Raw genomic sequence first — 16,234 nt, 5'->3', positions numbered from 1 at the left:
CAACCCTACAGCGTTGCCTCTGATTCTTTGCATTTATGGTGCTATAAGGCTTATTTTTCATTTCTCACTGACATTCACTTGATCTGGGAAAATTTTGTTCACCTTTGCCAACCCCCCCCCCCCCCCACCGCAGGATTTTGACGAAATTATGCCCCTATTTTTAGTCCTTTGTCACACTTACGGATGGTAGAATTGATAAAAAGCACGTAGATATGAGCAATAGGTTTCAAATGAGCCAATAATCGTCATTCTAAAAATTTCTAGTAGCCCAGTAGCCCCAGGTTTTCCTTTGAGACAAGGCAACAAAAGTGCCGTTTTTAGTACCATTTGGAAATTGCTGATGGTGGAATATATAGGAAGGACGTATATATGAGCAATATCTTTTACATGAGGTACCAAAAATCTGTCGAAGATACAGACGATACCAATACGCCCATACCGATACTCATGATATCAATACGTCCGATACCGATACAGCGTACAGCCCTTTCCCCAGGGATTATGTTCATGTAACAACCAAAACCATAGATAATGGACCTTGGAACTATTTTGAGCAAAATGGCTAACTCGAAATATTGATTGGATGACTTTAGGGAGAGGAGGCCTTTAGGGAGTGGGCTAGTTGCCCTCAAATATTTTAGTCACTTAAAAAGGGCACTAGCAAATTTAAATTTCGTTGGAATGACCAACTACACATCTCTTTATGATGCTCCTTTCCACCCTAGCCCTGCAAAAAAAAATGATCAATAATAAAATTTCCTTGTTGTTCAATAATAAAATTTCCTTGTTGTTCAAGGAGGGGGAGGGGATTTCCCTCTAAATGGTTTTTGACCATGCTGATTCCAATGATACACTTTGCATTCTGATCTTACGCCATTTTCATTGGGTTTCAGAATTTTTTTCGAAAGCACCATAGATTTCTTTTCGCAATAAACTTTTACTTTTAGGACGAACCGAAATAATAGTTACCATTCCAGAATCAGTGTCAGATGGCAATTTTTTTCGCTAGGTAGCTTTTCTCTAAACGTGGTTTTTAACAATTGGTTACTATGGGCTGTGGTTCGTTCTTTACTAGATTAAATAAAAAAAACTAATTTTTTTAGCTGAAAGTAAGGAGCGACATTAAAACTTAAAACGAACAGAAATTACTCCGTATATGAAATGGGTTGTCCCCTCCGCAGTCCCACGCTCTTTACGCTAAAGTTTTTAATTGTTTTAAAAAGTAGAATTGTGGCAAAGAGTCAAACTTTAGCGTAAAGAGCGAGGGATTGCGGAGGGGACAACCCATTTCATATACGGAGTAATTTCTGTTCGTTTTAAGTTTTAATGTCGCTCCTTACTTTCAGCTAAAAAAATTAGTTTTTTTTATTTAATTTCTGAACGTTTTTGAATTAATGCATGTTTGGTTTTGGCTCTCCGCACATAAATTATTAAAATGAAACTTGTATATTAATTCTTTTTTTGGCTAAATGGCTTTCTCTTAGTTTTGATCAGACGATTTTGAGAAACAAGGGGTGGAGAAGGAGGCCTAGTTGCCCTCCAATTTTTCGGTCACTTAAAATGGCAACTAGAACTTTTAATTTTTAATGAACGTTTTTATTAGTAAGAAATACACGTAGCTTAAGAATTAACTTACATAACAAACTTTCATAACCTTATATTTTTATTATGTATACGAGGGGGTTTTTACCCTCGTTAATACCTCGCTCTTTACACTAAATCGTAAGTTTTGTCCCAATTCTTTAAGAATGACCCCTGAATCAGAAAGGCCGTAGAATAAATAGTTGAAATTACTAAAAATACTTTAGCATAAAGAGCAAGGTATTTATCTCCTCCTAAATACCTCGCTCTTTATACTAAAGTATTTTTAGAACCCCTCATATGCGTAATTATCTCTGTTCGTTTTAGGTTTCAATGCTACTTCTTCCTTTCATTTGAAAAAACGTTTTCATGTTTATTTTTCATTGTTTTCTTATAGTAGTGCTAGAGAACCCTGCGCCCTTTTCATTGAATTTTTCTTCCCTCATGACAGATTCCTCCAAGGAAAGATCCTCCAACATAGCCCCCTCTCCTCAGCCCCACCCCCAAACAAAATAAAATCCCCCTGAAAACGTTTGTACACTTCCCAATAACCATTACTATATGTAAACACTGGTCAAAGTTTGTAACTTGCAGCCCCTCCCCCAGGGATTGTGGGGGAGTAAGTCATCCCCAAAGACATAGTTATTATGGTTTTCGACTATGCTGAACAAAATGGCTATCTCAAAATTTTGATCCGTTGACTTTGGGAAAAAAATGAGCGTGGGAGGGGGCCTAGATGCCCTCCAATTTTTTTGGTCACTTAAAAAGGGCACTAGAACTTTTCATTTCCGTTAGAATGAGCCCTCTTGCGACATTCTAGGACCACTTGGTCGATACGATGACCCCTGGGGAAAAGAAAAAAAAAAAAAAACAAAAAAAAAACAAATAAACACGCACCCGTGATTTGTCTTCTGGCAAAAAATACAAAATTCCACATTTTTGTAGATAGGAGCTTGAAACTTCTATAGTAGGGTTCTCTGATACGCTGAATCTGATGGTGTCATTTTCGTTACGATCCTACGACTTTTAGGGGGTGTTTCTCCCTATTTTCTTAAATAAGGCAAATTTTCTCAGGCTCGTAACTTTTGATGGGTAAGATTAAACTTGATTAAACTTATATATTTATAATCAGCATTAAAATGCGATTCTTTTGATGTAGCTATTGATATCAAAATTCAATTTTTTAGAGTTTTGGTTACTATTGAGCCGGGTCGCTCCTTACTACAGTTCGTTACCACGAACTGTTTGATTGCAGCTACCGCTGCATCCATGATTTTTCTCAATACCAGACACTTAAGAGTATCTGACATACCGCTATTCTTTCATCTCGGCCCATCACGAGGTTATCAATGTATGTAGAATCATCCTTTGAAGCAATCAACGCAGACTTTTAGGCAAACCATCTCCAGACATATAGTTCCAAATCGAAGAGCATTGTAAAACGAAGCTATTCTTCAGCTTCTCAGCTGTTGACGTGCCAAGCTCAAGATGACTGGGATGAGCTGCGTGTTTTCGTGTTGGTCTTATCGTTCTGACTTGGGGTGGTGGGCACAAGGCAGGAGAGCTAAATATAGGGAGTTGAATTCATGCACGCGTAAAAAACAGCTATCGCCACTACACCAGCCTTTTCATTAACAGATTAAGAAGAGTCATGGGTAATGGCTGAGCCTACCCTCATAGTCCTATTCTGGATTTTCAGAAATGGAGCCGGCAGCGTTTTTTGACCACCAACACATAGCGGGTATCCATATTCAGCGATGAGCAATAATGAGCAAGATGCAAGACATATTAAGTGGGGTGATTGAGTTCAGTGGTAATTTTTCTATAACGAAGAGTGATCCCCAGCTTTCTTGCCAAGGAGGTCCACGCCCGATCCTGGCGAGTGTTCCATAAGAAAATTGTGGAGAAGTGATTCTCAGGAGGTGGAGCTCGTCGGCTTAATTTATAGCTTTATTTTTTGAAGATAAAATTTGGGTGTATGCGTATCAATTTCTCATACACGCATCGGGCTATTTGAATAGCTCGCCAATATTTTTTATCGTAAACAAGCTCGATCTAGGGAATTTTGACCACGTTAGGAACACCGCATCTTTATTCTTTTAATATGTAGCGATTTTATCATGTTTGATGACATATTGCCACAGTAGAGAACAAAGCTGACCCGTTCCAAGATTTCTTTCGAATTCTCCATGATTTTCGCTTCATGAGTAGATAGTTTCTTAGTTCTTAATAAAAAGTAAAATAAATAGATAAAATAAATGATAAATACCTAAATAAAATAAATTAAAATATATAATATGTATTAAAAAATAATATAAAACTATAAAAGTATAATAAAATAAAATAAATAACTTAATGAAACAGTTCTTGGTAACGACCAGTAGTAAGGAGCGACCCTGCTCATAGTAACCGAGACTCTAAAAAACGGAATTTTGATACCAATATATACATCACAAGAATCGGATTTTCATGCTGATTTAAAATATGTAAGTTTCATCAAGTTTAGCTTTACCAATCAAAAGTTACTAGCCTGAGAAAATTTGCCTTATTTTCAAAAAAAGAAGGAAACACCCCCTAAAAGTCATAGAATCTTAATAAAAAAGAAACACACCATCAGATTCAGCGTATCAGAGAACCTTATTGTAGAGGTTTCAAGCTTCTATCTGCAAAAATGCAGAATCTTGTGTTTTTGGCCAGAAGATAGACTACGGATGCGTGCTTATTTGTTTTTCGGTTGTTTTTTTTTTTAACCAGGGGTGATTGTATCGACCAAGTAGTCCTAGAATGTCGCGATAGGGCTGATTTAACGGAAATTAAAAGTTCTAGTCCACTTTTTAGTGACCAAAAAAATTGGAGGGCAACTAGGCCCCCACCCACGCTAATTTTTTCCCAAAATCACCGGATCAAAATTTTGAGACAGCCATTTTGTTCAGCATAGTCGAAAAATCTGAAAACTATGTCTTTGAGGACGAATCAATCCCCCACAGTCCCCGGGGGAAGGGATGCAAGTTATGAACTTTGTCCTTTGTTTACATATATCATTGTTTATTTGGAAGTATACTAACGTTTTCAGGGCGGATTTTTTCTGGTGGTAGGGGGTCGGGGGAAGAGGGTTACATGAGATGATCTTCCCATGGAGGAATTTATCATGGGGGAAGAGAATTTCCATGAAGGGGGCGCTGGAATTTCCAGCGTTATTTAAAACGAAAAATCAAATAATTTTTAAGTAGCCCAACAAAATTGGAGGGAAACTAGGCCCCCTTCGCCACCCCTTTTTCTCAAAATCGTCGGATTGAAACTTTGAGAAAGCTATTTATCAAATAGTTTATTTATATAAAAAAGTTATAAATATAGCCATTTAGCCAGAATTTATATGCAAATTTTGTTTTAATTATTCATGTACGGTGAGTCAAAATCAAAAACTGCATTAATTCGAAAACATTCAGATATTAAATAAAAAAATAATTTTTTCAACTGAAAGTAAGGAGCAATATTAAAACTTACAACGAACAGAAATTATTCAGTATACGAAGGGGTTAGTCCCCTCCCCAATACCTCACTCTTTACGCTAAAGTGTTTTTAGTAATTTTAAAAGAGCTATTTATTCTAATTAAACAGCCTTTGTGATTCAGGGGTCATTCTTAAAGAATTGGAACAAAATTTGAACTTTAGTGTAAAGAGGGAGGTATTGACGAGGGGGAAAATCCCCTTATTTACATAATAAAAATATACGAACATAGAAGTTCGTTACGTAAGTTAATTTGTAAATTATGTATATTTATTACTAATAAGGACGTTCGTAAATAAAATTAAAAGTTCTAGTAGCCTTTTTAAGTAAAATAAAATTGGAGGGCAGCTAAGCCCCTCTCCCACCCCTTTTTTCTCAAAATGGTCCGATCAAAACTTTGAGAAAGCCGTATATGAAAGGGGTTGTCCCCTCCACAACGCGCCCCGCAATCTACGCTAAAGTTTGGCTCTTTCTCACAACTCTACTTTTTAAAACAACAAAAACTTTAGCGTAAAGAGTGGGGTGTTGAGGATGCGATAACTCCTTTCATGTACGGAATAATTTCTGTTCGTTTTAAGTTTTAATGTCGCTCCTTATTTTCAGTTTCAAAAAACTTGTTTTTTTTTAATTATAAATAAATAGGACAAAGTTAGCTGAAGTGGGACATATCCATCACCCTGTTCTTAAAGTTCATTGTCAAAATCTTCCAAATAAATTCTAAATGTATTTACCACTCAAGATATCAAAGATCGCTGTCATGTTATGGATTTGATCGAAGTTCATCACAAAGAATAGGGTAAATTTTCACCGGGACTGAATTGTCTAGAGGATCTTCACACGTGGAGAGGGAGCCGGATTTCCCGGCTCTATTTAAAAAACAATCATAAATTAAACGAAAACTTTTCCAACTGAAGTTAAGGAGCAACATTTAAGCATAAAATGAACAGGAATTATTACGTATATGAGGGGGTGCCCCCTTCTTAATACCTCGCTCTTTACGCTTAAGTTTGACTTTTTGTCCCAATACTTAAAGAACGACTCCTGAGAAGCACGCGTCATTTAAATAGAACAATAAGAAGCTTTTTTAAAAGTATTAAAAATTTTAGCGTGAAGAGCGAGGTCTTAAGACGCACTATGCTTAACATTGCTTAAGAAATGGCTTTAATCAAACAATTCGTGGTAACGAACTATAGTAAGGAGCGATCCGGCTCAATAGTAACCAAAACTCTAAAAAATTGAATTTTGATATCAATAGCTACATCAAAAGAATTGCATTTTAATGCTGATTTTAAATATATACATTTCATCAAGTTTAGTCTTACCTATCAAAAGTTACGAGCCTGAGAAAATTTGCCTTATTTAGGAAAATAGGGAGAAACACCCCCTAAAAGTCGTAGAATCTTAACGAAAATGACACCATCAGATTCAGCGTATCAGAGAACCTTACTGTAGAAGTTTCAAGCTCCTATCTACAAAAATGTGGAATTTTGCATTTTTTTGCCAGAAGACAAATCATGGGTGCGTGTTTATTTGTTTGTTTGTTTTTTTTTGTTTTTTTTTTCTTTTCCCCAGGGGTTCTCGTATCGACCAATTGGTCCTAGAATGTCACAAGAGGGCTCATTCTAACGAAAATGAAAAGTTCTAGTGCCCTTTTTAAGTGACCAAAAAAATTGGGGGGCATCTACCTCCCCTCCCACGCTCATTTTTTTCCCAAAGTCAACAGATCAAAATTTTGAGATAGCCATTTTGTTCAGCATAGTCAAAAACCATAATAACTATGTCTTTAGGGATGACTTACTCCCCCACAGTCTCTGGGGGAGGGGCTGGAAGTTACAAACTTCGATCAGTGTTTACATATAATAATGGTTATTGGGAAGTGTACAGACGTTTTCAGGGGGATTTGTTTTTGGTTTTGGGGGTAGGGTTGAGGGGAGGTGGCTATGTGGGAGGATCTTTCCTTGGAGAAATATGTCATGGGGGAAGAAAAATTCAATGAAAAGGGTGCAGGGCGCAGTACGAATCTGGTCACGTTAGAAAAAAATGTCAAATTTAGAGCTTAATATAGAATGCTGGGTGTTCGGAGCCTCTCTATTATGGAGTATAATCTGAAAACAACACAACTATACGAGCGATAAAACATATATACCACAACCATAACTCAACTAACGAAAGAACTGCTAAGAGATAACACAACTATAAAGCGAAAACAGGTGAAAACTAACGGGAAAATAAACGAACTAAGAGGTGGAAGGGGCCAAGAGAAAAAAATATAATCTTTTTCCAATTTTGAGCCTAACTTCCGCAAAGGAGTAATAATGTCAGAAGCCCCGAAATACCGAATTATTGTCTTTTCAAACAGTTCGTGGTAACGAACTGTAGTAAGGAGCGACCCGGCTCAATAGCAAACAGAACTCTAAAAAACGGAATTTTGATGCTAAAAGATACATCAGAAGAATCAAATTTTTACACTGATTCTAAATATATAAGTTTCCTCCCCAACGCTTCTTTAATCTTGCAAAGGGACGAAATAAGACTGGTGGTGAATGTGCTTGGGATCTTGCATGAACCTCTTTGATTCTTCAGCTTCCTCACGGTTCTATGTTTATTTCATTGCAATAATTAATTTTATTAATTTCATTGCTCCTTCTCTGTTCCAATAGTCGTATTATGTTAAGTAGGACCGCCATAAATTTAGTAAGACAACGTTTTCATTAATAAACATGGCTGAATCCAAGAAGAAATGTCGACAGTGCAGTATTGATTATTTAAAATGTGTGTTGTTTTTTTTTCAAATAGTTCGTGGTAACGAACTGTAGTAAGGAGCGACCCAGCTCAATAGTAAACGTAACTCTAAAAAAGGGAATTTTGATGCTAAAAGATATATCAAAAGAATCAAATTTTTACGCTGATTCTAAATATATAAGTTTCAATTAATTTAGTCTTTGTCATCAAAAGTTACGAGCCTGAGAAAATGTGCCTTATTTTGGAAAAAAACATCCCCCAAAAGTCATAGAATCTTAACGAAAATCAAACTATCGCATTCGGCATACCAGAGAACCCTATAGCAAAAATTTCAAGCTCCTATCTAAAAAACTGTGGAATTTCGTATTTTTTGCCAGAAGACAAATCACGGGTGTGTGTTTATTTGTTTGTTTGTTTTTTTTTCTTTTCCCCAGGGGTCATCGTATCGACCAAGTGGTCTTAGAGTGTCGCAAGAGGGCTCAATCTTACGGAAATGAAAAGTTCTAGTGCCCTTTTTAAGTGATCAAATAATTGAGGGTACCTAGGCCCCCTCCCACGCTAATTTTTTCCAAAAGTCAACGGATTAAAATTTTGAGATTGCCATTTAGTTCCGCATAGTCGAAAACCATAATAACCATGTCTTTGGGAATGACTGAATCCCCCACAATCCCAGGGGGAGGGGCTGCAAGTTACAAATTTGACCAGTGTTTACATATAGTAATGGTTATTGGGAAGTGTACAGACGTTTTCAGGGGGATTTTTTTGGTTTGGGGGTGGGGTTGATGGGAGAGGGCTATCTGGGAGGATCAATGAAAAATTCAATGAAAAGGGCGCAGGATTTTCTAGCATTACTATAAAAAAAACAATGAACAAATAAACATGAAAACTTTTTTTCAATTGAAAGTAAGAAATAGCATTGAAATTTAAAACGAACAGAGATTATTACGCATATGAGGGGTTCTAAAAATACTTTAGCATAAAGAGCGAGGTATTTTGGAGGAGATAAATACCTCGCTCTTTATACTAAAATATTTTTAGTAATTTCAACTATTTATTCTACGGCCTTTTTGATTCAGGGGTCATTCTTAAAGAATTGGGACAAAACTTACGATTTAGTGTAAAGAGCGAGGTATTAACGAGGGTACAAACCCCCTTGTACACATAATAAAAATATAAGAATATAAAAGTTTGTTACGTAAGTTAATTCTTAAGTTACGTATATTTTTTACTAATAAAAACGTTCGTTAAAAATTAAAAGTTCTAGTAGCCTTTTTAAGTAGCCGAAAAATTGGAGGGCAGCTCAAAATCGTCTGATCAAAACTAAAAGAAAGCCATTTAGCCCAAAAAAAATTGATATACTAATTTCATTTCAATAATTTATGTACGGAGAGCCAAAATCAAACATGTGTTAATTCAAAAACGTTCAGAAATTAAATAAAAAAAACTAATTTTTTAAACTGAAAGTAAGAAGCGACAAAGTAAGATTGTCCCCTCCGCAATCCCTCGCTCTTTACGCTAAAGTTTGACTCTTTGCCACAATTCTACTTTTTAAAACAATTAAAAACTTTAGCGTAAAGAGCAAGGGATTGCGGAGGGGACAACCTATTTCATACACGGAGTAATTTCTGTTCGTTTTAAGTTTTAATGTCGCTCCTAACTTTCAGTGAAAAAAACTAGTTTTTTTTTATTTAATATTTTTCAAGCAGTGACAACTGCTATTGTGGAATGATGCATTTCCTCAACTAATTTATCACCCCCTAAGATTGAAATGAACAAAGCTTCAAATATGAATCTGTTTTCTTTAAACAGACTGAAGGGGTAAACCTCCAAGCTATGATAAATTCAATCTCACTTCTGGTCTCTTTCCAAAGTAAAAACCATGTAAAAACAGTAGGGACAGGATATGTTGAGCCAGAATTGGCCCAACCTTAAAAGGTTACCTAGAGAAATCTGGGGTCAGTAAGCAGGAAGGGCATGCAAAAGCATAGGATGACTGGCCCCTAGCTTCCTATTGAACTTCCTGGCTAAAGGACCACCCGGTCATTTAATGGGCTTCTGACTTAGCCATAAAAGCTTTCTTTTAAACCCATTAAACATAAGTAAAAAGGATGAAATCCCAGTAATGTGGTCCTTCCTTTTCAATGAATTGTTGATATAGGCTATAGACAACAGTGTAGGTCCTAGGACTTTAGAGTATTAAAATCTATTTATATCCATCAATTTTCTTTTAAAAAGACAGGAGTTCTATGTTTCCTAGCTTCAATAAATTTATATGCAATTTTGAGAACAGGGTTAGAAAGTAGGTCAAAAATTGCAAATGGAACTGTGGCATGATTAATTAATTTGTAAGAAATGTATATCAAACAGTTCGTGGTAACGAACTGTAGTAAGGGGCGACCCGGCTCAATAGAAACCAAAACTCTAAAAAATGGAATTTTGATACCAATAGCTACATCAAAAGAATCGCATTTTGATGCTGATTTTAAATATATAAGTTTCATCAAGTTTAGTCTTACGCACCAAAAGTTACGAGCCTGAGAAAATTTGTGTTATTTTATAAAATAGGGGAAACACCCACTAAAAGTCATTGAATCATTGATTCAGCGTATCAGAGAACCATACTGTAGAAGTTTCAAGCTCAAATCTACAAAAATGTGGAATTTTGTATTTTTTGCCAGAAGCCAGATCACGGTTGCGTGTTTATTTGTTTTTTGTTTTTTTTGTTTCTTTTTTCTTTTTCCAGGGGTGATCGTATCGACCCAGTTGTCCTAGACCTGTCATGTTGGCGAATTTCAGGGCCCTCTAGAGGAGAAGGAGTGGAGGTGGGTACTTTAAAATACCTACCCAGGACAAACTTTAGCCTGTAGACCCATCCCTGAAAGTTTCATTTTCCTAACCTAAACTCTTTCCGAGATAGCAAGAAGTCAATTGACTAGAATTTGGTAAAATTCTAGTTAATTGACTTCTTGCTATCTCGAAAAGGGTTTAGGTTAGGAAAACAAAACTTTCATTGATGAATCTACAGACTAATGTATATCCCGGGAAGGTATTTTGAAGTAACTACCTCCACTTCTTCTCCCTCTTGAGGGCCCTGACCTTTGATGACCGGTAAAATTCTAATTAATTGACTTCTTGCTATCTCAGAAAGGGTTTAGGTTAGGAGAATGAAACTTTCAAGGATGACTCTACAGACTAAAGTATGTCCCGGGAAGGTATTTTGAAGCAATTTCCTCCACTCTTTCTACATGTAGAGGGCCATGACCTTTTATGACCTTTAGCAATATGTGTGTTATAAAAATGAAACCTTGCAAAATAGATCTTCTGCTTAATTGAATTACAATAAAATTGTTTTCAGCTTCATAACTTTGCTCAAATCCATTTTATAAGTTTTTAAAGATATGCAAATGTATTTCCTAAATTTTGAAAAAAAAAACCATTAATATGGCTCAAATTCTACTCAAATAACAGGAATCGCATTTTTCAGAACTAAAGGTAGAGAAAAAGCAACTAGTAACTGAAAATTACGGCAAATGTTGTTTTGTCAAAATTTCAATAGGTATAGAACCTGTCTAGAAGGCAAATTTCAGGGGCCTCTACAGGGAGAAAGAGTGGAGATGGGTACTTTAAAATACCTTCCCGGGACATACTTTAGCCTGTAGACCCATCCCTGAAAGTTTCATTTTCCTAACCTAAACCCTTTCCGAGATAGGAAGAAGACAATTAACTAGAATTTTACCCAAAATTGTTTTCAGCTTCATAAATTTGCTCAATTCCATTTTATTATAAGGTTTTGAGGATATGCAAATACATTTCGTAAATTTTGAAAAGAGAATTTTACCCAAGATTCTTTTCAGCTTCATAAATTTGCTCAATTTCATTCTATTATGAGGTTTTGAGGATATGCAAATACATTTCCTAAATTTTGAAAAAAAAACCATTAATATGGCTCAAAATTCTACTCAAATAACAGGAATTGCATTTTCAGAACTAAAGGCAGAGAAAAGGCAACTAGAAACTGAAAATTAAGGTAAAATGTTGTTTTGTCAAAATTTCAATAAGTATAGAATGTTGCGAGAGGGCTCATTCTAACGGAAACGAAAAGTTCTAGTGCCCTTTTTAAGTGACCAAAAAATTGGAGGGGACCTAGGCCTCCTCCCACGCTAATTATTTTCCCAAAGTCAACGGATCAAAATGCTGAGATAGCCATTTTATTCAGCGTAGTCGAAAAACCTTTCGATTTATTTCAGCTATTTTCAGCTGGAAGTAAGGAGCAGCATTAAAACTTAAAACAAACAGAAATTATTACCCATATGAGGGGCTCACCTCCTCCTAATACCTCACTGTTTACGCTAAAGTATTTTTAGTAATGTCAACTATTTATTCTACGGCTTTTGTGATTCAGGGGTCATTCTTAATGAATTGGGCCAAAATTTAAGATTTAGTGTAAAGAGAGAGGTACTGACGAGGGGGCGAACCCTCTCATATGTGTAATAAAAACATGAGAATAAAATATTCTTTACGTAAGATAGTTTATAAGTTACGTATATCTCTTACTAATAAAAAGATTCGTAAAAAATTAATAGTTCTAGTTGCCTTCTTTATTAACCAAAAATTGGAGGGCAACTAGGCTTCCTCTCCCGCTCTTTTTTCTCAAAATCATTCGATCAAAATTATGAAAAAGTCATTTAGCCAAAAAAAAAAAAAAAAAAAAATGCAAATTTCCTTTTAATTATTTCTCTGCAGAGCCAAAATCAAAATTCTAATTAATTGACTTCTTGCTATCTCAGAAAGGGTTTAGGTTAGGAGAATGAAACTTTCAGGGACGACTCTACAGACTAAAGTATGTTATGGGAAGGTATTTTGAAGCAACTACCTCCACTCCTTCTACCTATAGAGGGCCATGACCTTTTATGACCTTTAGCAATATGTGTTATAAAAATGAAACCTTGCAAAATAGATCTTCTGCTTAATTGAATTACAATAAAATTGTTTTCAGCTTCATAACCTTGCTCAAATCCATTTTATAATATTTTAAAGATATGCATACATTTCCTAAATTTTGAAAAAAACCATTAATATGGCTCAAATTCTACTCAAATAACAGGAATTGCATTTTTCAGAACTAAAGGAAGAGAAAAAGCAACTAGTAACTGAAAATTACGGCAAAATGTTGGGTAAAATTCTAGTCCATTGACTTCTTGCTATCTTGGAAAGTTGTTGGGCTAGTGAATTGAAACTTTCAGGGATGTGTCTACAGGCTAAAGTATATCCCGGGAAGTTATTTTTAGGTACCTAACTATACCCCTTCCCCCTCTTCTATATAACGCAGCTTTTTGTGCATTACAGCTTATATTTTGGTCAAATTTGATCCTATATTACTATTAAAAGTGTAAATCCTTGCTTACCTTAGAAAAATTCAACTTTTCACTGTTTTTTAAGCTACTATATTCCATAATTAGATCACAAGCATTGAAAAACAATTATTACCTTTTATGGTATAGTTAAGACTGGAATGTAGGCATTTAAACGAACCCTCTTGTCAAGTTTAGATAACAATGTTTTGAAGTGTTTTATCTAAGCCTTTAAACAGGGTTAATTTAAGGGGTTTCTCACTCCAAATTTTATAATTTTTAGAGCCAAAATCAAACATGTATTAATTCAAAAACGTTCAGAAATTACATTAAAAAAAACTAGGTTTTCTAACTGAAAGTAAGGAGCGACATTAAAACTTAAAACGAGCAGAAATTACTCCGTATATGAAATGGGTTGTCCCCTCCACAATCCTTCGCTCTTTACGCTAAAGTTTGACTCTTTACCACAATTCTGCTTTTTAAAACAATTAAAAGCTTTAGCATAAAGAGCGAGGGATTGCGGAGGGGACAACCCATTTCATATACGGAGTAGTTTTTGTTCGTTTTAAGTTGTAATGTCGCTCCTTACTTTCAGTTAGAAAACCTAATTTTTCTTATGTAATTTCTGAACGTTTTTGAATTAATGCATGTTTGATTTTGGCTCTCCACACATAAATTATTAAAATGAAATTTACATTTTAATTCCTTTTTTGGCTAAATGGCTTTCTCTTAGTTCTGATCAGACGATTTTGAGAAATAAGGGATGGGGAAGGAGGCCTAGTTGCCATGCAATTTTTCGGTTACACAAAAAGGCAACTATAAATTTTAATTTTTAACGAATTTTTTTATTAGTAAAAAAATACGTAACTTAAGAATTAACTTACGTAACAAATATTTTATATTTTTAAATTTTTATTATGTATATGAGGGGGTTTTTTGGCCGAAGGGCCATGAAATGGAGATCAGCACCGCAGCTAAATTCCAACGCCTGATTTTTTCCTTTTTACCTTTTTTTTTGGTGGTGAATATATTTACTGAAGAAAATTCTCTTGCTTAAAATAAATATTTGGAGGGGACATTAAAATACAGAGATCAACTGCCAGTAGTCTTTAGATATGCAATTAAAATCAGAATATAAGGAATTAAACCACCACAGCCGGTTCACTAGTAGTCAGTTTTTTTAAAGGATTAAGGTTCTTGGTGTCTGGTTATTTGGTTTGAAACGGGAATCCGTGGCGCGATTGTGTAAGCTCAACCAGAGTCGACCCAGCTCTAACTGGGTACACGGAGAAATCTGGGGAAGGTAAACAGGAAGGGCGTACCAAAGCACAGAATGGCTGGCCCTCCATTGCCCCTGAAGGGGTGAACACCACAGGCTGTTCACTAGTAGTCATTTTCTTTAAGGGATTAAGAGAGCTTACTTTCCATGGAAGCAAGCCACTATTTCACAAAATTTGTATTAAAAATCAGTTCGTGTTTGCTGGACGGGAAGATGTAAAACTGCAGTTTTTACTGTAAAAAACGCAGTTTCTGCTATAAAAAGGCAGTTTTGCCGATTTTCAGATTTCAAGAGTCAGCAAATGTTTGCCCAACTTGGTTCTTCGAAAATAATCCTCCCTTGTTTTTCAGACGCTATGTTAAAGGATTCTAAAAAAGAGAGAAAAAATGGCAGCAATGGTGTTCCTACGCCGTCGGGTGGCACTCAGCCTCATATCAAATCCGAATGTCCAACCCCTGATCCGTTAGCTGCTAATGCTGGAACTACTGTGCCGTCCGTAACAGTGAAAGACGAACCCAGTACACCAAACGGTGGTGAATCAATGAATAACTGTGAAAATAGTGGTAGTAATAATTGTGCAACCCTTAGTGGTCAAAGTGGTAATACGTCTAGTGGCCCTCAGCCTACAAGTGGTCCTGATATTAAGCCTAATGTGTGTGGACCTGGTGGTGGAATGAATCCAATGATGGGACCAAATAATGTTGGAAGTCATCCTATGGATAATTTTTTGAATGATTCCCCAATGGACAGTAAGTTATTATTTGTACTTTTTATTTTAAGTTATTGCTAAATTATTTTTTAAGCTAATTAATTATTGCTAATTAATTGCCTATTAATTATTGCTATTATAATTAATTATATTATTATTAATATTATTATTTATTATTATTATAAACAATGATAATATATATTATTATTATTTACAATAATTTATAATAAATATATTTTATTTTTAATTAATTAAAATATATTTTTTTTATATTAATTATTATTTTAATTAATTATATATAATTTAATTTGTAATTAATATATAATAAATATATATTATTTATTATTAACAATATTATTATTAATATTGCTAATTAAGTTATTGCTAATTTTTGTTTGTTTTGGATTTGGCTTACCTCTAGTTTGAGTTTGTTTTTCCTAATATGTGATTTTACTGTTTTAAACACGCAATCAAGTGATAAGTCAAGTAATCAGTAAGGTAACAGTCAAGTAAGACCAAGAAAAGAATAATCGGTATCTTGGCAACTAGGGAAGGGAATTTTTTGGCTAATTGATAACATACTGACGGATTCCAAACGCAGTTTTGGTGATTTATCTGGAGTTTCATATGTGTTTTATCAGAGACAGCACTTAATGAAAAGCCATGGGTATTAAGTCGAAGAATATATTTGGTTAACGTGGGATTAAACTTTGGAATCATAGTATTTCCTTTGTTTCTGTGCTTCCTACCTTTCTGTGCCAATTTTGTTCCACCATCTCCTTATAGACGCTTTCCAGCTATTCAAAGGGATGTGAATGAAAACTCCGGACCCATAATAAGTCATAGAGGCCCCTGTTTTAGCTGCTTCATCTGTCAATTCGTCACCTATTATCTCAGGATGTCTCGAGGTCCATTTCAGTGTAATACGGCTACTGTTGACCTACCATTGGATGCTATTCTGTTTAGAACTTCTAAGTACTATCCAGCTCGCTTTTTGTCTAAACTGAATATTCTCAAGAGCCTTAAGGCATGTTTGATTACCAGATGATGTCCCTACCGGCACC

The 16,234-nt window shown here is 35.2% G+C and overlaps 1 protein-coding gene across 4 annotated transcripts in view; it reads left to right on the top strand.

Moving 5' to 3' along the window:
* The window catches only part of LOC136026569 (kinesin-2b-like), a 97,824-nt gene extending 82,825 nt beyond the window's left edge, over nt 1-14,999 (top strand). For 3 of the 4 annotated variants that reach the window (XR_010617337.1, XR_010617336.1, XR_010617338.1), the window contains exon 9: nt 14,812-14,948. Coding sequence is in view for 1 of the 4 variants with exons in the window: in XM_065703267.1 (XP_065559339.1) it covers nt 14,812-14,823 (12 nt within the window). In the remaining 3 variants the exon portion in view is untranslated. Of the gene's footprint in view, nt 1-14,811 lie in introns of all 4 variants that reach the window. The other variant, XM_065703267.1, reaches the window with a different exon arrangement.
* Nucleotides 15,000-16,234: the final 1,235 nt, after the last annotated feature.

The sequence above is a fragment of the Artemia franciscana genome, chromosome 4 (assembly GCF_032884065.1).
Source record: "Artemia franciscana chromosome 4, ASM3288406v1, whole genome shotgun sequence".
Classification (NCBI taxonomy): Eukaryota; Metazoa; Arthropoda; class Branchiopoda; order Anostraca; family Artemiidae; genus Artemia; species Artemia franciscana.
The sequence above is the reverse complement of the archived record's forward strand: the minus strand, read 5'-3'. Positions and strand labels throughout refer to the sequence as shown.